The sequence below is a fragment of the Carica papaya genome, chromosome 9 (assembly GCF_054855325.1).
Source record: "Carica papaya isolate Zhongbai chromosome 9, ASM5485532v1, whole genome shotgun sequence".
Taxonomy (NCBI): Eukaryota; Viridiplantae; Streptophyta; class Magnoliopsida; order Brassicales; family Caricaceae; genus Carica; species Carica papaya.
In genome coordinates this window covers 30,323,896-30,346,826 of record NC_142317.1, presented here as the reverse complement: position 1 = coordinate 30,346,826, position 22,931 = coordinate 30,323,896, and the positions used below count along the sequence as shown (strand labels likewise).

General features: G+C 34.9%; 1 protein-coding gene across 1 annotated transcript; it reads right to left on the bottom strand.

Moving 5' to 3' along the window:
* Positions 1-16,344: 16,344 nt before the first annotated feature.
* Positions 16,345-17,645, bottom strand: LOC110810094 (zinc finger protein ZAT1-like). The gene has a single exon (XM_022036162.2). The coding sequence runs from the start codon at positions 17,342-17,344 to the stop codon at positions 16,568-16,570; it is 777 nt and encodes a 258-aa protein (XP_021891854.2). The 5' UTR covers positions 17,345-17,645; the 3' UTR covers positions 16,345-16,567.
* Positions 17,646-22,931: the final 5,286 nt, after the last annotated feature.

Genomic DNA, 22,931 nt, shown 5'->3' with positions numbered 1-22,931 from the left:
GCCTTAGATTGCCAGAAGCCTTGTTGAATAATAAAGTTAAATAGTTTTCCATAAAATTGCATGGATGCTTGTTTAAGTCATATAAGAAACTCTTTAGTTATCAATATACCTTCTTCGGCCTTGTTTGAGAATACCCTACGGCAACTCCTTTTAAACTTCTTCTTCTAAGTCACCATGTAGGAAGACGTTGTTTACATCTAGTTAATGAAGGTACCATCTCCTTTTAGCTACCAATGCCAAGAGCAATCAGACTAATGTGATTTTTGTCATTGGTGAGCAGGTTTAATGGTAGTCTAGGTGTAAATTACCCATCTTATGGCGTATACTAATTAATTTAAGCTTGAAAATTTTCGATCGAAGATTAACAACAAAATATAGAATCAAACTAGAAAATAAAACAAGTGGAAATGACACTACATCATGTGAAGGAAATCAATTTTTTCTTTTTCTTTTTTTAGTCCCTAATTGTCAATCATCCCATAAGTTCCAAAAGATGTTTCTTTAATAGACTCCTAACATTATTACTTATAAGTAAATTCAATATCCATATTTTCATAAACCCTTTGGACAGTCCATAAACTAATAATCAATATAACAAAGAATTCTTATAATAAACATGATTCTTTACACACTCAAAAGGCACAAAACATGTTAGTTTTAAAGTCAATTCCATCGAAGCAGTATAGGTATAAATGGCTAAAGCTAAATGAATGTAAAACCTTAATCCATTAAATGCTTTGACTCAAACTCATTCTTTCATCAGAACTACCAAACCTCTTTATGTTTAGCATCCCAACACATACTTGAACTATGAAAACAAGGGTAAATATCTAGTTTACAAAAGTGAACTTTAACTACACAAAATGTAGCGACGCCGCTGTGCCGGAATTGCGATATTGGCCGAAAGGGGCCCGGGGCCTAATTTGGGATTTTTCAAAACACGTGCAGGTACCAGTAGTGCGTTTCAGTTCCTTGGGAAAAATTCAGGGAAAATTAGGGACAGCCCGTAGGCGCACTGTGAAGCCGTGTTCGGACCCCGAAACGAGTAAGGACCCCTCACCCTATTTCCTATCACGGTATTAAAGTTCAATAAATGATAAAACGGTATTTCATGAATCAACGAATGTGTGAAATTGCTTAAGGTCGCTAATGGAGCCCGAGTCTAGTGTGTTTGTCAGTTAACTGTTATTTGGCCTGTTTTACAGTTTTAAATGCAGTATGAGGTTTGATGTTTTCATTTTATAGTTTCGTGTGCATATTTTACTGTTTTACTGATTATGGATTGAATGATTGAGATAATGATGCTGTATGTTGTCTGTTTGACATAAATTACCGTTTTGCTTGTTTGTATGTGGATTGATGATGCTGACTGAGGGAAAAGAGAATGAAAGATTATGTAAATGGGTAATTGTATAATGTGGTCAGTCTGACTAGATATCCTGGGAGATGGTGGACAGACCGGGTCCGTAGGGAACCCTACCGGGATTTTGGTCTCCCATACCGGACGGGGTATGGAGATCTTATGTGTTTTGGCGCCCATACCGGACGGGGTATGGGGACGGCCCTGAAATCTGATTTCAAGCGTTAAGGGTTAACGGGTAGCGGGACCCCTATGGATCCCCATGGATACTAGTGGGCTGGTAAATGAGGAAAATATGTTGTGTAACGATTGAATTACAAAAGGCTTGATAAGTATTATATTATACAGTTCATATATGATTTCATGATGATGATAATGTTATTACTTTCGTATACTGTTTTATGGATTTCACCGAGGTAAGTGGATGGAGAATGATTTATTATTGATAAAAGAATTTGTTGTAAATTATGCTCCATTGGTCTTTTTGTGTTTTCTACCCACCTTTACCTCCATGACGGTGAGATATCGTGATGTCTTTACTGGGCTAGTGTAGCTCATCCCTTATTTAATCATTTCATATCAGTAAGACATCGTTCCCGAGCAGGTTCCGCAGGAGGACGACGAAGGGGACGCCTAAAGACTCCATAGTCATATTCGTAGCTTTTACTTTCAAGTTTCTCCTTTAGGTAGTTTGATCTTTTATATTTTGTGAGCACGTTTTTTATTTTAGTGTAAGGAATGTTAATCGAATTTTTGACTTCGCTTCCGCATTTGATATTTTTAATACATTTCATTTTAAATTTCCGGGGCCGTTACACAAAAACATATCTTAATACAAGCTAATCAAGGCTCAATAAGAATAATGGAATAAAGAGATGAAAGAACATCAATATAATTAATTCGTTTAATGATAATTGTTAAAAATAAAGGTTAAATTCAATTTTTTCACAAAATTCATTACAAAATGACATTTAGTAAATGAACACTTTTTTTAAGTTATCCCATGTTCTCAGATACTCTCTCTCCCTAAAAAGTCTTTTTTCATTCTTTTCCTCGCATTAAAATTCTTCATTCTTCAATCTCACACTCACTTATCTCTCTCTCTCTCTCTACTGTTATTTTCACTTTCTTTTTATCATAGTTTAATTTTATTTAGCCATAATAAATAAAAAATATTATAAAAACAAAAAATAAACAAATACTAATAATAACATAACTAAAAATAGGAGTAATAATAATAGTAAACAAAATAAAAGAGTGGTGATAATTGTAATGATGAAGTCTTCTATTGAAAAAAATTAAAGTAAAATTTAGTACAAAAATAATTTTAACATTTCTCAAAATTGATGCTAATAAATCATTATTGTTATTGTTATTGTAATTCAGAGTCAACTTTATCTCATTTGATTTTCTTCACTATATAAAAAAATGTTGAGATTCGGCTTAAATAAATTAAAACATAATGATGAAATGAGAAAGGAAATGAAAAAAAAAAAGAAGAAAAAAGGGAAGAGGAAATGTGAGGAAAGAATAAAAAAAGAAGAAAAAGCCTTTTTTCTTATTAAAAAACCTATAAGGAAAAAGAACAAAGAAAATCCAACAATCGTCCTTCCAACAGTCAAAACGATGTTGTTTTAATTAAAGCGTTAAAACGACATCGTTTAGCATGTCATAAGAGGGAAGCCTTTCGGCCAAATGATACTTCCTTCTTCCTCACTCCACAAAACATGCTATGCGTGAGGGAGAAATCCATAAGCATCTCAAGCTCGAATAGCCGAGATTTGTTGGAGGAGAAAGAAAGCAAGCTGGTGTGTGGGAGAATCTAGGAAGCAGGATGAGGTGGAAAAGTTAGGGGAAGTTGGTGAGAAACAAGGAGACTGTCAGTGAATGGAAAAAGAGAATTCTTGTAAGGGAAACCGTGAAGAAGGTGAGTAAGAAAGAGAGTTTTTGGTGAGACCAGACATGAATATTTTGCATTAAATAATGAGAGAAAAAAAATTTATAAAGACCCGAAACCTTAAAGGAAATGAATTTATAATTTAAATGTGGAAGTGATTAATAAAGTTAGAGTTTATATTCTTTACACAATAATTTGGAATGCCTAATAGGGTTACGAGAATATCCCTATTAAAAGACAAATAGTAATTAAGGAAATAAAAAGAATAGAGAATAAATAAGCCTCCTAAGAAAGCCCTTACTAGCAGTTGAAGGGAGTTTAGGTGGTGAACTACTCACAACCTTCTTGCTTATTGGGATTTAGATCTTGATCTTCTTAATTTGAAATGGTTAATGATTGATCTCGTTCGTCTGATTGCGCCTATGGAGGGAACAAATCCGAGCCATCCAAGCGCACATGATCAATCATGGGTGGTTTGATAGCTGGGTACGCAGATCGCCCGTGTGGCCTCCTGCATGGCGTCAACGTCAATGTGTCTTGCCATGCGGTGTGCTCCAATTCGTCGGGGTTGCTTACTAGACTATCCTACATGACCGAATTTTCTTCCAAAAATACCTCCTGAACTATAATTTTTATCCACTTTTTTCAAAATTATTTTCGATTACATCCATAACCTAATTTTTTTTTAATAATTTAACAAAATTAAATTAAATTAATTTACAAATAAGATTTTTATTTATTTTTAAATTGTCAATTTTGATCTTGAACCAATTTTCAGGCCTGGGTATTACAACTCTCACCCCCTTAAGAAGAAATTTGGTCACTTAAATTTGTCACCCTCTCACTTAGTTAAACAATTAGGGATACTGGGCTCTGAAGTCCGATTCTAGCTCTCATGTAGCCTCTTTCGGTGTGTGATTCTGTCGTAGGACCTTGACGAAGGAAATTTTTCTGTTGCAGAGTACTCTACTTTTTTGTTCTACAATGCCCACTGGTACCTTCTCAAGAATAGATCCTCTTGAAGTAAAAAGAGATTGTGGAGTAGGATCTGTGAGGAGTTCGGGTCGCACTTACGTAACATGGATACGTGGAACACATTATGAACTTTGAATAGCTCTGAAGATAGTGTCAATCTATAAGCAGTCGTACTAATCCGGTCTAAGATCTCAAATGGTCCGATAAATTGAGAATTTAATTTCTACATCTTACCAAACCTACTAATCTCCTAAAAATGAGTGACCATAAGAAACACTCGATCACATTTCTAAATTTTTAAATCTATCATTCGAGTGACTGCATAACTTTTCTATCTGCTATGAGCTGTCTAGATGTTCTTCCTAATCTTAACTATCTTAGATGTAGTCTCATCCACAAAATCTGGGTCGAATAATTTTCTATCACCCACCTCTTCCCAACAGATCGGTCATTTGCATGGGGGTTTATACAATGCCTCGTACGGAGCCATGTCGATACTTACCTGATAGTTATTATTGTAGGCGAACTTTACCAAAGGTACGTGATCATCTCAATGGCCTCTAAAGTCTAGGACACAAGATCAAAGTATATCCTTAAGTGTGCGAATTATTCTCTTCGATTGTCCATCGATTTAAGGGTAAAATGTGGTACTAAGGGACGGTTTCATTTCTATGGCTTATTGAAAACTCGAACAAAATCGAGAAGTGAACTTGGGATCTCTATCGGATACTACTGACACTAGAACTCTATTTAACCTAACTATCTCCTGGATGTACATTCTTGCAAACTTGTAGAAAATGTCAGTTATCTTGATAGCCAAGAAATGAGAAGACTAACTGAGCTGATAGACAATTACCAAGATGGCATCATGTCATGAATGTGTCTTAGGCAACCCTGTCGCGAAATCCATTATGATATGTTCCCACTTCCACTCCGAGATCGATAATGGCTGAAGTAGCCTGCTTAGGCGTTGATGTTCTACCTTAATCTGTTGAAATACTAGATACTTAGAAACAAAGTCGGCAACCTCTCTTTTCATCCCGCTCCATCAAAATCGAGGTTTCATACTTCCGGGATGCATGGTGAACCCTTAGCTATGAGTCTCTGTCATGATGTTTTTTTTTAGTTTACTGTCACATAGAACACACACTCTGTCCTGAAATGTGAGTACCTCATCCGTAGAGACTTAAAATTCTAAATTTACTCCTTGTTCTGCATTTTTTTTTAGAGTTGTTAGGGTGGAATCGGTGGATTGGACTTCTTTTATTCTCTGGATCAATTGAGATTGGACAGTCAAGTGGGCCAAACATGCAACTATCTTCAAGTCTTAAAGTCGTATCTGTTGTGCGGCCCCTATTACCCTGTAATTAGAAACCATTAGGTGAGCTAGCATACCTGCACTTTTTCTGCTGAACGCATCGGTTACCACATTACCCTTATCTGGATGATACAAAATATTACAATCGTAATGTTTGAGAAGCTCTATCAAACATCTCTGACGCATGTTGAGATCTTTCCAAGTAAATATGTACTTCAAGCTCTTATGTTCAGTATAAATATCAAAATTCTCTCCATATAGGAAGCGGTGTCAGGTCTTCGAGGTGTGGATAATGGCGACAAGCCCTAAGTCATGGGTGGAGTAGTTTTCTTTCATGACTCTTCAGCTGCCTGAACCAGTAGGCTATGACTTTGCCATACTATATCAAAACACAACCCAACCCAAGGTAGGAAGCTTCACTATAAACTGTATATCCACATGTCTCAATCGGTAAAGGCAATACGGGTACAGTAGTCAACTGCTTCTTGAGTTCTGTAAAACTCCTTTCAAAGTCATCATTCCATTCAAACTTAACATTCTTCTTTGTGAGCTAGGTCAAATGAGCGACTAAGCTAGAAAATCATTCCACAAACCTATGTTAATAACCTGTCATTTCTAAAAAGCTATAAATTTTCTTGGTCGAGATCAATTTCTCCCAACCAAGTGCTGTCTCAATTTTTTCAGGATTCACTGATACTTTATCCCTTAATATAATGTGCACTATGAAGGTAGTCTGCTCGAGCTAAAACCCATAATTTTTCAATTTGGCATACAATTTTTTCTCTCTAAGAGCCTATAAAACCTGAGTCAGGTGGTAAGCGTGTTCTTTTCTGCTCTTTGAATAGACCAGAATATCATTGATAAACACAATGATGAACTAATATATGAATTATCTAAAAATCTTGTTCATCAAGTCCATAAAAATGGCTGATGCGTTGGTTAGTCCAAATGACATGACCAAGAACTCTTAATATCTGTACTTGGTTTTGAAGGCTGTCTTGGGAATGTCCTCTGCCTTAATCTTTACCTGATGTTAACCCGAATGCAAGTCGATTTTAGAGAAGAGTTGGGCACTTTGCAACTGGTCAAAAAGGTCATCAATTCTGGGGATGAGGCATTTGTTCTTAATCTTGACCTTATTCAATCCTTTGTAGTCAATATATAATCTTAACGTCTCATCCAATTTCCTTGCAAATGTGACTCCAGCACTCCAAGAAGATACACTGTGTTGGATGAACCCACTGTCCTGTAATTTATTGATAAGTTTTTTCAGTTCTTCCATCTCAACACGGCTCATGCGGTAAGGAGCAACCGAGATAGGCTTGGTGCCAGACTGAAGATCTATGGTGAACTCAATTTCTCTGTCCACTGATAGTTCGGGTAGTTCATCAGGAAATACATATGAAAAGCCTCAGACTACCGGGATCTCTTGAATGCAAACTTCTTTATTAAGTTTGTCTAATGTAGAGAAAACAATCGAGTTAAAGTACAATATAATAAGAAAATTGTCAAGAGGAAATAACTTTTAAAATTTTTATTAACTTGTAAATGACTCTTCGTTCGAATGGTTGAATACAAGTTTTTTGTGAAAATAATCTACGGTAGTATGGTATGCTGCTAACTAGTTCATTTATAGGATTACATCAAAGCCCTCAATCTCAATTTCTATCAGATGCACACTCAACTTCCTATTTGCTATGTTTATAATACAAATTTTGTGTATAACCTCCCCTCGTAGCATCCTACTTCCAAGAGTAGACATAAACAACACATAATCAAGTCTTTCTGGTGATACATTTAAGTTTTGTGTAAAAGTATGAAAGACAAATGAATGTAAAGCACCAGTATCAATCAAAACAAGTGCAAGGTGATTACAGATAGGATACGTATCTTATATCATGTCCGGATTAGTTTCAGCATCCTACTGAGTGAGGTTGTAAGTTCTGCCCTAGATAGGAGATCTGGCCTAGTTCTGATTTTGTGAGCACTCTCACGCGTAGTGTTAGGTACTCCCACATATGCGACAGGTACTATTGAAATGATAGCAGAGTCAGTCCCCATGATCCTTGTCACAATACTAGCAAGTCCTACCGTATTCTGTTACCGGTGCCTAAGGAGGAGCCTAAGTTACTGGCCTAGATCTCTTATTCTTTTGGACCGATGTAATGGGTGCTGGTCTGCGGTGTAAAACTGGGGGTATGGTATTCCCCACTATTGTAGAAAAGATGCGAAGGTTCCTCTTCACTACTTGTGCCTTAGCCATAACGACTGAGTAGATACTGAACTCAAATATGTACAACTGTTGTCCGATCTCAGGACAGAGGCCCCACTCAAATTTTTTTACCTTCCTGCCTTTATCTATCATGCTCTCAGGGGACTATCGGCCCAACTCTAGGAACCTTCAGGCACACTCCGACACAGTCATATTACTCTGAACTAGGTGTGTAAACTCTATTTTCTTCAAATACCAAAGATACTCTGGGAGGTATTCTGTATTGAAGGCCATAAGGAACTGTTCCCAAGTGATTGAAATGCGCAGGGTAGCCTGCTTAAGCTATCACTAGTGACCCGCCTCTTCCACAAGCATGCAAATGGCAAGTACAACTTTCTGTTCGGGAACCACCCTAAGAGTTGCGAAGGCCTTCTCTATCTCAACTAACCAATACTCACCCTCTTTAAAATAGGATGCCCCTACAAAGGTGTATGAGTTTAGTCTTTTATTCCTTTTAATGTAGCTTAAGTCCATCATGGGTGGAACTGGATCCCGTGGAAGAGTGACTAGATTGTGCTAGGGAGGGACCGGGTGTCCTTGTGGTGGTACCGGATAATATAGTGGAGGCACTAGATTGTACTATGGCGGTATCAAATGATGCAGTGAAGGCACCAGATTGTGCTATGGTGGTGTCAGAGAGTATGGTGGAGGAGCAGGGTTGTACTGGGGTGGCTCCAGACCTTTTCGCTATAAGGGTGGCTAAAATTGTGGTAGTGGGGGAGGGTCAGACAACTCCTTCTTTTCTCTCGGGCTTACTGGACAGATATAAGTCTCTCCAACATCTCAAAAATTCGGTCAATATCTTCTCGAAGCGAACCATCCTGAGCTGTTTGATTTAGTGGGGGCCTTCCTCTCCTCATATTCTTGTACCTTCATTTCACAAAGAAATGTTGAGCGATAGTTTATTTTTTGGTATTTTTAAGTCTTCGTGAAGAAATAGTTCCGAGTAACGCGAATTTGATACCAATTGTAAAGACCCAGAACTTTAAAGGAAATGAATTTATAATTTAAATGTGGAAGTGATTAATAGAGTTAGAGTTTACATTCATTACACAATAATTTAGAATAGCCAATAAGGATACAAGAATATCCATACTAAAGACAAACGGTAATTAATGAAATAAAAAGAAGAGCGAATAAATAAGTATTCTTTGACAACCTTCATTAGTACTTGAAGGGAGTTCAGGTGGTGAACTACTCACAACCTTTTTACTGATCATGATCTGAAACTTGGTCTTTTTGATCTGAAATGGTTAATGAAAATGTTAGTTACACTAGCCCAGTAAGAAAAGTACACTAATTACAGATACAGAAAACTAAATATTGGTAAAAATTATAACAAAAGTAATGGAACCCTTAATTTGAGTAAATTCATTTAATATATAAAAAAACTGTTTATTCCGTACTTACCATAATGAGTTTTCCAAAAGAAATATATGAAACCCATATTGATACAATTTTTTATTTTCATGCATAAGAGCACAAGAAACGATAATTTTCCTTTCTTACCTACTTACTGGTACCTCTAGGGATCTAGAGGGATGTCTCCCTTCTCGTGAACCTAATATCCAATTTAAATAATTAACCGGTCGTCCTCATACCCCGTCCGGTCATTAGCTCCAAATATTCTATTATCTCGATACCCCAACCTATATGAGGGTGAACTATATCTCTCAAATCTTCTCGGTAAGGAATTTTTCAGTCCCGTCCGACTGAGGTAACGTTCACGATAAGGTTCCCTATGTACCGGGTCTATCTGCCCTTTCCTTGGGTACCCAATAAGTCTTTCACATAACAGTTCTCATCAACAAAACAACCAAGCACGCACACCAATATCTTGTATTATATTTACAGATCAATTAAGTTATATTCATACTAACAATATAATAACCGAATAAATCAGATAAATCGATAAGGCTATAGAAAATATAAATTAAGAACATGCACCATGTAATAACAAGCAAATAGAGTAGTACAAGAAAATAAATAGGAAATAGGGACAATCGTGAACTAATCGGTTCTGCCTCTAATATTGACCTGTAATTATTTTTAAGGTGCTCTAATTTTTTCGTAAAAATACAAAATTATACAATGTTAAGCCTCAATTTACTGTAGCGAAGAATATAATGAGGGATCCTTACCTGGATCGGTATTTCGAGATGTCAAACTGTCTACTACATCTCCTAATGGGTATCGAATTTCCTAAATTTTTTCTGTGAAAATTAAAAACACTCGTTACATACCTAAAAATACTCCAAAAATTAAAATCGGTGTCTAAAACTCTTTTCAACCAACTTTGAGGTTTCAGTACGGTGGTGCTGTCGTGCTCAAGTGGCAGTTCCGTCGCCTACGGGGGCGGTTCACCTTGGTCTGGCTGATTTTGGCAGGTTTTGACATGTTTTGCACGTATCCTTACAGAAAAATACATTATGGGGTATCAGTTGACCAAAAAATCACAAAAACTGATCCTATCGACGGGGGGGACCTCCGGGTGCGGCGGCTTCACTAATCCTCCTTCACGGCTGGGATTCTTTCTTTGGCTAACCTGCATAGAAAAGGAATGTGAATACAATTATCAGAAAATCATTTGAAACCATAAGAAGGAAGGGGCTCATTAGAGAGATTTTTTTATTCTGGCCGCGGTGGCTCTGCTGTGCCTTGCCCGTAGTTTCTGACTCACTCCTATCTCTCTTGCTCCAATTTGGCGATAGGGATGCTGGAAATTGAATTCTGAGCGGGTAGCGATCGATGGTGGCTTCGATGCAGTGGTGGTCAGTGGTCGGCCTCCTTTTCTGGCGCCTGGTTCTTCTTCTCCTGCAGGGGCTGACGGTCAGAGTTTAGGTTCTCATGCGACATGAAGTATTTATACTCATCCTGCATCGATCTGAGCAGTTCATTGTGATTGATCTCATTAGTGGGATCACACCTAAGGAAGAAACAAATCTGGACTGTTTATCACGATTGATGTCCTTCGTCTGATTGCACCTAAGGAGGAAACGAATCCGAGCCGTCCATGCGCACGGGATCAATTTTGGGATGTCTGATCGCTGGATATGCGGATCACCCATTTGGCCTCCTACGTGGCACCGACGTCAGCGTGTCTTTCCATGTGACGTTGTCTATTCGTCGGGACTTCTGACTGAACCGTCCTACGTGGCTGAATTTTTTTTTTGTACTTTAACCCTCTATTTTAAATTTTTCTTTCAAAAATACCCTCCGAACTTAAATTTTTATTCATTTTTCTCAAAACTATTTTCGATGACATCCATAACCTATTTTTTAATAATTTAACAACTTCAAATTAAATTAATTTATAATTAATATTTTTATTTATTTTTGAATTGCTAAAAGTGATACCAGGCCAATTTTCGGGCCCGGGTATTACAAAATTAGAAGAGTTTTCTGCTTCATCTCTTAGGTGTATGGCACTCTTGCATTCAAGGCAAAACTTAGGTATGAAACTACTTTGTTAAATTATGGGTAAATGAACAGCTCGGTTAAAAAATGTTAAAAGTCAGAAAACAAAAATAGAAAGAAATTAAAATGCGTAGTCAATTCGGCATGATAATTACAAGTAATAGAACTTTGTGGGTAGATGTTTTAGACCTTTCTACTTGGTTTCATCCTTAAATTTATAATATTTAAGAACACCAGTAAATCTTAAGAGCATATATTACTTTTAATAGAATTCGTGATAATTTTAAATTTTTAAATTTTATTTTTTTTACAAAGTTTTATGCTAATTTATCGTATAACAGCTTGGAGACACCATTAAGGAGTTAATCAAAATTTCGACTAAAGTGATGATTTATGCATGTTAATAATTAATACAAATTATGTGCCATTTTTAATTGATGTATCATTGATAAGATTTTGACATAAACCATATTTTTTAAAATCCTAAAGAGTAAGGTAAAATTTTTTAATTTATAAGTAATATATGACATTATTTGTCTTTTATGCATGTGAATGTATTATGAACAATTAAAATGTTGTGTTATAATTAATGTGTGTACATATTACTTAATTAAAATATACAAAGTTCACTCAAAAAAGTTGAAAAAATAAAGAGTTTTGGTAAATAAATTTTAATGTTTTATTTATAATTTAAAGAAAGACAACATTTAGCATTAAAAGTATATATATAGAGAAACAGTTTAATTTGAAAAATGGGGGTTTTTTTTAAAACCTTATTTATGATGATTTTTTCTTGTATTTGGATGAATTTTTACTGGAAAGAAATCATCAAAATGAAGCCCAAGAGAGAATCAAATCTTGATTTCTTCACCAATCCCACACGCGATATGAAGACATCGATGATGAGTACCAGCTAAACTTATTCCTACAAAACCAAAAAAAGAAACATTAAGAGACCAGAAACAAAAAAGAAAAGTCAAAGGCTAACCTTGATGATGATGTGTATTTTCCCTCTCTATAAAGAGTCAAAGTCTCATTATGTAACGGCCCCAGAAATTTAAATGAAATGTATGTATTAAAAATTTTAAATACGGAAGCGTAATAAAATTTTTGATTAACATCCCTTACACAATTACCAGAACGTACTCAAAACATGAAGGAACAAACTAACTAAAAGATATACTCGAAATAAGAACTATAAATATAACTACGAAGTCTTTAGGCATCCCCTTCGCCGTCTTCCTGCAAAACAGGCTCGGGAACAACCTCTCCTTGATCTGAAATTGTTAAATAAGGAATGAGCTACACCAACCCAGTAAAAACATCATATTATCTCACCGCCACAGAAGTAAAGGTGGGTAGAAAACAAAAATGACCAATGAAGTATAATTTATAACAAACTCGTTTATTAACATAAAAATTTTTACTGTCCACTTTCTTCGGTGAGATCCATGAAAACAACATATGAAAGTAATAACATTATCATCATCATGAAATCATATAAACTTTATAACATAACACTTACCATGCCTTTGCATTTCAATCATTAAACAACATATTTTCCTCTTTTACCAGCCTACTAGTATCCATGAGGATCCATAGGGGGTTCCCACTACACGTGAATCATTAACATTAATAACCTGATTCCAGGGCCATCCCCATACCCCGTCCGGTATGAGGGTGAAACGGGCCGTCCCCATACCCCGTCCGGTATGAGAGACCACATTCCCGGTAGAGTTCCCTACAGACCCGGTCCATCCACCATCTCCCAGGATATCTAGTCAGGCTGTCCACATTATCCATTTATCAATTCACATAACCTTTTTGCCTTTTTTCCTTGATCTCAATCATCCAATCATACACAACATGTAAACCAGTAATTGACACCAAATAAGACAACACAGTATCGTGTTCACCATAATACAAACCATAATAAAAGAAACCATGATTCATGCATACGAGACCATAACATAATTGCATCAAACATCATACTGCATTTAATACTGAAAATTAGATCAAACAACAACTGACCAACAATGTATCAGACTCGGGCTCCATTGGCAACCTTAATCAATTACACATCTATAAAGTCATAAAGTACAGTTTAATTATTTATTTAGCTTTAATACCATGATAGGAAACAGGGTAAGGGGTCCTTACTTGTTTCGGGGTCTGAAATCGGCTCTACAGTGTGCCTACGGGCTGTTCCTAATTTCTTTAAATTTTTTTTCGAAAAACTAAAAATGCACTACCGGTACCTGCCCGTGTCCCCAAAAGTCCCAAATCAGACTTAGGGCCCCTTTCGGCCAATATCAGAATTTTGGCACGGCGGCTCCGCCATCTACGGCGGCGATCCGCCACAGATTGGCCATTTTCGGCCGAATTTGGCCAAACTTGCATTGGTCCCTGTGATAAAACAACCCTAGGGCCCTCGGTGGGCCAAAAAATCACGAAAAATTGAGACTTACCAGTGGCGGTGCTCTCGGGTGCGGCGGCTCCTCCAGTGTAAGTCGCGTTTTGATGTTTGGCTCCAATCAACCTGTAGAGAAAAGAACAGTGATCACAATGGTATAAAATCTGCATCGAACGGAGGCCGGAAAGGGCCTCATTGGAGGCAAAAACAGAGAGGAGTCGCGGCGATTCCATCGGACTTCGGCAGGATTTTTCGGCTGTTTGGCCGGTGGTTTGGCTCCGGTTTAGCCATAGGTGAACTCAGCATCGAAAAACGAGCCAGGGGAGAAAATTTACTTCGATTGGCGGTCGGAAACTTCTCCGGTGCGGCGGCGGGTGGCGGCAGCCGGCTCCTCCGACGTCTGGTTCTTCTTCTCCGGCGAGGTACTGGCGGCTAGGGTTTTTTGGTCAAGTGTGGGTGGGATTATTTATACCCTTTGTCTTTTAATCTCAACCGTCCATCAGGATTAAATATGGACCGTCCGATCGCGATTTAATTGGGATTAAATCTAGATCGTCCATCACGATGCGATCTGGGTCGTCCGTACGCGTGAAATCTGGGTTGTACGTCCGCACGTTTGATCTGGGCTGTCTGTGCGCGCGGAAACGGATCTGGGTCGTCCGATCGCGCGCACGCGGATCGCCCACGTGGCCCGTCCCGTGTCAGCGTTTTCTTGCCACGCGGCGTGTCCTGGTTGGCCGGGGCTGCTGATGTAACTGCTGACGTGGCACAACTTTTCTAAATTGCGTTTTGACCTCCGGTTTCCGATTTTCTTTTCAAAAATACCCACAGAATCCAAATTTTCACCCCTTTTTTTCAAAATCAATTTCAATTAAATTCAAATAATATTTTTACCCAATTTTATCATTATTATTATTTTTATTTTCATTAAATTAAATTAAATTAAAATCTTATAATATAAATATATAAAAAATTAAACTAAAAATTCAAATACAAAAATAAAAAATATATATATTTGGGTGTTACACATTATATTATTTTTTTTATTTACATTTATTTCATTTTATTTTATAAATAAAAAATTGATTCCTATTATTTATTATATAATAATATATTCAATTATTTATTTTTTTAAATTTCTCTTCCGATTTAAAATTATAGTATAACGTTAATTCCGATCATGGAATAGAGGAAATAAATCAAAAAATAAATTTTTGTTCAAAAATAAAAAATTTATTAAAACAGTTCATATCCAGTTTATTCTTGGAAACCATATCACAACCAAAACGGATGAAATATGATGAATTAAAACAGTATTTTATAAATATATAATTATCTTGAATACATTAATTATTTTTTAATCGCCAGAAAATAATAAAAGAATATTTTATTTTTTCTTCAATAATTTGTGATCTCTAGTTGATCTTTCGGTAGGATTCAAACTCAAATAAATTTCTTACATTCATGAAAAAGAAAAAAAACATGAATAAGTCTCGTAAGATTTCTAATAAAATTTTTCGATTTCTTTCTAAATAGCCAAAATATCCAAAAAAGCATTTAGAAAATTTGTCCGATTCTATCTTTATTACTTTCATTTAAAGAAATGAATGATCCCAAAAAATTGATTTTTTTTTTAATTGTTGAATCTCTCTTTAATAATTAATAAAGATTAAAATTAAAAAAAAAAAAAAAGAAGAAGAAAGAAATTATGGATTCTTGCCATCTTCAATATTTCTATTTTATGAATTAAGAGCTAACAACAGCTGTACAAGAAGAAAAACAAGTGTAGCTTCATTACAACTTCTTCTCAATGGAGATTCAACACAAGAAAGATAACTCTTTTGTCCTTCCTTTTCTAATGCGTAAATAACTGGTGTCACCTCACCTTAACTTACACGTACCTGAGTTAATTGGCATTTTTTTGTCGGGTAAAAAATAATTAGCATATATTTCAATCGTGATATTTTGTGTTTTTTTCTGTTGAAAAAAATTGTTTTTACAGAGATTAGGAGAAGCTTTAAAAAATAATTAATTAGTAACTTATATATGCTTATTCAAGAAATTATGCTCTAACCATCATAATTTTGTCACACATTTTTTTTTACCAACAACTAACAAGTACACATCTTTACACTGTATCTATAATACTATTATATATATATATATGCATAAAGCTAATCTAATCGGTATAATAATACGCAGAATACGTATTTTTTTTAAAAAAAACATCTTCGTTAATCACTGATTAATCATAAGAAATATATATAATCTTATTAAAACTGCATAAGTAATAGAATAGGAGTTTCTCCTATAATCAAATATGTTTTATAATAATATTATCTCGTAAATTAAATGATTTACGATCTAAATATATGATTTAAGAATTTACAATAAAAAAGTGTACAAAATATTGTAAATTATAATATTTTCTAAAAAAAAAAAATTATATCGATAAAAAAAAATGAATGAAAAATTGTAAAATAAAATATCTTCTACAAACTTTAAAGATTGTTCAAGTGAAAATTTAATTATTTTGGAATAACATTTTTATTTTTATTTTGCAAGGGAGTTTTGAATCACATTTCAACGTATCTCTTACCTATATTTCACTAAAGAGAAAAACAAAAGAAGAACACCATCATGTAGAAACTTTTTGTAAAAAAAAAAAAAAGAAAAGAAAAGAAAAGAAAACTTGCATATGCAGGCATTAGATATAGTAAAAACAAGTATACTGAGTAACATCTGAATAGAAGACAAATGATTATAAAGAAATTATTCCCTGAACCCGTAATCATCCAATGTATCTAACTGTAAAACTGATCATCACCATGTAAGATGGGATTAATATATACAAAAATAGTTTTGGGCTTTTGTTGACTTGATTCACCTTGAGTAATACTGCTAGTATTGTATCATCAAGGTGTATTTACTGGATCACACATATCTGTATTGCAGATTGATGATAACTCCACCTGGCTAACTTCATCATGATCATCATGATTACATGATTTAGAAATGTTCAGGTAAGAAAAATGAACTTTTTTATGTCCACCAAGTGCTTGTCCAGATTTAAACACTTTACTGCAAAGTGGACACTTGAATAATTTTTTACCTTCACCATTAACATTCATTTTCTCCTCTTTCTGAACCTTCTTGTTCTTGTTCTTATGACTGGCTCTATGTCCAGCCAAAGCTTGATAAGATGTGAATCTCTTCTTGCATGTCTCACATCGGAACTTGACACCATTAACACATGATGACTCATAACCATCATCATCACCGTCATCAACATCATCATCATCCTCGTCATCAACTTCCTCTTCCACCCATTTATCCTTTGAAAGCATTAAAAGACACATGGCAACTTCTTCAATATCAGAAAAAGTTTGAGAGACTGAACTTACCGATTCTCGCCCCAGCAGTGACTGCACCAATTTCGAAACAGATTTGCGCAGCCGTTTGGATCTTCTTCTAGTTGGGTTTCTTGGAGATTCCGTATCGCTCTGTCGATCAACAGGAAAACTCAGTACAGAAGAAGATGAAGATGGGGGTTTTGGGCCACCATGGTTGGTGGGTTTGGGTTTGGGAGGAATAGGTAGTTTGCAGAAATGAGATCTCATATGGCCGCCCATGGCTTTACCATTGGCAAACCGCCTGTTGCAGATCTTGCATATTCTCTGCTGCTTGTCCATGGAGGAAGAAGAGAAGAAGCACCCAAACACCTTTTCACAGACTTTATTTCTCTCTCTCTCTCTCTCTCTCTCTCTATATATATATATATATATATGTATATATGTATATGTACATATATGCTTATAGTGTCAAACAGAGTAAGGAGAGTGTGGCAACTTAATCGAGTAGGTGACAACCATTCATTCGCAAACGGCACACAAGGAGTCCGCGTAAACCTTACATTATTTTGAATATATATATATATATATATATGTATATATACATATTAACTTTAGAAATTAAAATTATTGTGATAAGTTCAATGGTTTCATCTGTTAATGAAAGATCTCTTTTTGATTTGATATCTGATTCACTGATTCAAAGGGAAGGAAATGTGACTATAAAGTACAATTACGAAAATTAAGAAGATAGACAAGACAATCCAAGCAAGTAAATCAAATCCTATATGTTCATTATACCATGGAAAGAGAAAATACCAACAAACATATGTAATGAAAAAGGAAAAGTAGATATCTATGGGTGATCACAATAATCTTATAACCTTCTTTTCCTTTAATTTTCAATATTTTTTGTGATCCAATTTGGAGAGATATGCTTCAACGTACCATCTACGCTCTTTTCCCGTTAGAAAAAAAAAAACAATTTGTTCATTTGCAATATGGGAAGTTTAGAAAAGAAAATTGAACACATGATTTTATTTTAGTAGAATATTATAAAAAAATAATATAATAAAAAAATTTTATCAATAAAGTTGACTCTCTGAACAAAATTTAAATTACGAAATACGATAAATTCACATATAGAACAAAAAATATTAAGTGAAATATTCGCATCATTTTTATTGGTTAGTCATTAGTATGCATAACAATATATAAAGTGTCAAAGATTAATATCCAACCTGTTTATTGTTATTTTTGAATTATGAAATTTCTTTATACCCACAATAGAGATTTTTCTTTTCTAGTCCTTTGTATGACCTGGATAACTCTAATCACATCTATGTTTAGTCCTGCAATTTGAATTTAACACATGATAAGTTCTCCAAAAATAAATGACACTTAATATGTAAGAAATCAAACAAGGTATAGCATCCATGTCAATAAATACAAAGTAGTGATATTTATTTAGAAGTTAAGTAATCCTTCTTCGTGGAGATATACCAACCAAAACAAGATCATTATGGATTAAGATTATCATGAATTAAGATTTTAAGGTGCGAGACAGATTATTTTTAACTAAGTAACAATTTAATTTCTGTATTTATATAGAAAATAAAGAATCATAAAAAGAGAGAAAAATGCGAAGGTTTTCGAAACCGTATATACTATTTTTGCATTTTTATTGAATTAAAGGTCATGATCATTTAATTTATTGAAGAGATCTTAATACTAAATTCATAGTAAGGTGAAAGGGATACGATGGTAGCTTATGAGTACAAGATATACTTAGTTGGTAGTTTATGTTTGTAAATCAAGTAGCGAATTCTTTACTTTTTAAGGAAAAAGAAGCAAAATGAAAAATAAAATCTCAAGATCATAATAACATTGTAACACATAATTTTCATGCTCCAACGAACAAGAAAATTCTAGGGTAAACGGCATTGCAGTGAGTTATTTTAGCAAAAATTATAGAAATTACCTAAAGAGCTTCTCATTGTAATGTTATAATTAGCGCACTGCCGCATGATTTACAAGAGGTTTGTTGTTAGAGTAAAACTTTGGGCTTCATCGAGCATGATTGTCTGTAGGAGACTGAGAGTCATATTTTAGCATTGCAATGAAGAAATTTTTGTCACAGTGCAATCACATGAGTAGGAAGCCCTCAAGGTATTTTTTTAAATCCTATTTAGTGAAGAGTATAAAAGGAGAGAAAAAGGACACAAGAAGCTAAATATCTAACCCACTGAAAGAAATTATGAGAGAAATAATTTGAGAGAGTTAGACATTGAATGAAAACTAAATTTGGAGGAGATTAAACTAAAAAGTAATCCAAAAAATCTGGATCAAAGCCTCTAAACTCAACACCAATTAATGGAATTTGAGACCTTACCGTATCACTTAAATTATAAATGTATTGAAATTGATTCTTTGAACATTGTTAATGGATTTTATATGGCAGGTAAGAAGGAGAAGATTTTGTTGAAAGATTAAAGACCACTTAAAAGAGCCACCAAGTTGAGGAGCTTAGGACTAGGGTATCGAGTGATAACTCTTAAAGCCTTAACTTTATCAAACCTTATACTACCATTATGTCGTGCTTAATTTATATAACATGGCACCTTTAAGTGACACTTTTATCTAGTTGGTTAAACTTTCTAGCGTTCTCTTTATGTCTTTTCTCTCTCTCTCTCTCTCTTAGTTTTCAAGGTTTCATTGAAAATATTTGTTAAATTAGCATAAAGCAATCTCGTCATCCTAAGATAAAGTTACGAGTGGTGCTCAAAAAGTTACTCCACTTGTAGTTTAATAGGTTTTTCTAATTAAAATTTTAATTGAGAGAAAAAATAAAAGATTTACCTATCTATGCGGTTGTATTAGAGGAATTAATAAATTGATTGATGAAGGCCTTTAAAACCCGATGTGTGATGAATTCATTCGGGTCGATGAGGTCATCACCTTCTTGCAGTTTTCTAATTCAGAAGTTGGTTGTTAAAGAGGAAGAGAATCATAATATTTAAGGGGAAGTAAATCAAAATGTTAAAATATATATATATATATATATATATCAAAGTATTGTAGGAGAAATAAATCAGAGTGTTAGAGATAAAATAAATCAAGATGTTAGAGAGTAAACAAATTAAGTTAAAGGAGAAAATTATACATTTAGCAATTAATTGTACTTAATTGTTTATTTCTTCTCTCGTCCTATAACACTTGTATATACATCGCTGTAATCTTCAATGGAATATATATTAATAAAAAAATATTTTTAATATGGTACTAAAATTTTAGGTTAAGAAATTTCTAAATTCTTTTACAAATCATATTCTACCTTTATTGAAATAAAAAAACTTAAAAAATGTCAACCTACATAGGTGACCATTACCCTCTTGCTGCTAACTATGTAACAGTCCATGGAAGGAAATAAAAACATGAATTGAATGCGGAAGCGAAATAATAGAGTTAGGGTTTACATTCCTTACACAATAATTTAAAATACCCAAAAGGGCTACGAGAATGACCATTCTAAAAGAACAAGCGAAAAATCAAAAAATAAATGAAAAGTAAGCGATTAGGTGTCCTAAGACGACCTTCACTATCCTTTGAAGAGAGTCCGAGTTGTGAACTATGCACAACCTCCTTGTTGATCGAGATCTGAATCTTGGTTCTCTTGATCTGAAATGGTTAATGAAATGGTGAGCTATATTAACTTAGTAAGAATATCACACTACTCACTGATACAAAAATGAAGGTTGGTAAAAATAATAAAAATAACTATAAAACTCTTAATTTAAGTAAATTTATTTATCATAAATAAAATCATTTATTGCATACCTACCGTAGCGAGATTTTCGAAACTGACCTATAGAGAGAATAACTCAACAACATCATAATCTCACATTTAAATAAGTAAAAAAAATAACTTTTTACTTTTATCTGCTATTGGTATCCATAAAGGTCCATAGGGACGTTCCCACTACGCGTGAACCATTATTCAACATTGTCAATTAACCAATTGTCCCCATACCCCGTTCAGTATGAGAGCCAAAATATCAATCCTTAATACCCCATTCGGTATGAGGCGATGTTCACAGTAGAGTTACCTATGTACCTGATCCTTCCATCATCTCCCAAGATATCCAGTAAGGTTGTCATTCATTCATCCACTTAATTAATCAATTTTCTGTTTATATTTAATTTTCAGTTTCATAATTTAATCGTAAATCAACGCAAGACAACAATGCATGCATAAAGAAAATACAACTGAATCATTTTGCCAATTCCAGTATATTATCATGCGTTTTAATCAATCAATCAGTTAAACAGGACAACAATAATAAATAACTGATTCTGACTCCATTAGTAACCTATAATTAATTCTCGAAATTTTTTAAATTATGTAAAATATTGTATTATTGACAATTAAACTTCAATTCCATAATAGGGAATAAGGCGATGGATTCTTATCCAAATCGGTGTTCGAAACACTAAACTTTCAACTGTGTCTACTGGCGGTCTTCGGATTTCCTAAATTTTCTGCGGAGATTGAAACATGCTTTACATACATAAAAATACCTCCTAAAAATCCAAAATTGGTGTTAAAACTCTTTTTCGGCCAATTTCATAATTCCGGCACGGTGACACTATCGTGCTTCGGCGACGACAGAACCGCCTACGACGGTGGTTTGCCTTAGATTGGCCGTTTTCGGACTGTTTTGGCTAGTTTCAGCCAATTTTTTATTCATTCCTATGAGAAAATACATTAGGGGGTCTCGGTTGGCCGAAAAAAAACGAAAAATAAAAATTTACCAGCGACGGAATTTTTCAGTGCGGCGGCTCTGCCAACTCACCTTCGCGGTTGGGTGTTTTTCTTCGGTCAATCTGTAGAAAACAAAATGGTGAATACAATAGTGAAAAAATTGTACGAAACAAGAATCGGGAAGGGGCTCATTGGAGGCGATTTTTTATTTTTCCCACGGCGGTGCCGCCAGGCTTTACCCACTGTTTTCAGTTCATCAACTGGTTCTTTTACTCCGATTTAGGCATGATGGTGTTCAAAATTAAATTCTAAGCGAATAAGAGAATTTTTAACTTTTTTAGCCGTTGGAGGTGGCTCTAGCGCGGCGGTGGATGGCGGTCGGCTCCCTTCTCCGATGACTGGTTCTTCTTCTCCAGCGGGGGGCTGGCGACTAGGGTTTGGGTTTGGTGTGAAGTGAGATATTCATACCCATCTTTCTTAAACTTGTGCCGTTCATCGCGTTTGATCACGGCTGTCTGATTGCGTTTAAAAAAGAAATAAATCTGAACCGTTCATCGCGATTAGATCTGAATCGTGCGTTTAAAGAAGAAATAAATCCGGACCATTCATCACGTTTAATCGTGAATGTTCGATCGTGCCTGAGGAGGGAACAGATCCAGACCGTCCATGCGCGCGGGAACGCATTCGAGTCATCCGATCACGAGCACGCAGATTGCCAGCGTGGCCTCCCGCATGGCACCGAGTTAGCGTGTCCTGCCACGTAGCACGCTTTGGTTTGTTGGAGCTGCTGACTGGGCAGTCCTACATGATGTATTTTTCTTAAATTACGTTTTGATTTTCGATTTTTATTTTTTTAAAAAAAATACCTCCCAAACTCAAAATTTTACCATTTTTTTCTAAAATTATTTTTAATTTCATCATCCACCTATTTTTTCTAATTTTACGTTAAATAAAAATTTAAAAAATTAAAAATTATATTTATATATGTATTTTTAATTTTAAAATTAATTCTAAACTAAATTTCAGATTTGGGTATTACAAACCACCACAAGATCATCTAACTCCCCCGTCAGCCAACCTTCATAATCGGCCCTAAAAGTAGCCATTGCTCCTTGCAACAACCACGTAACCTAGGAGCACCTCTTGGTTTGGCCATAATCAACTATT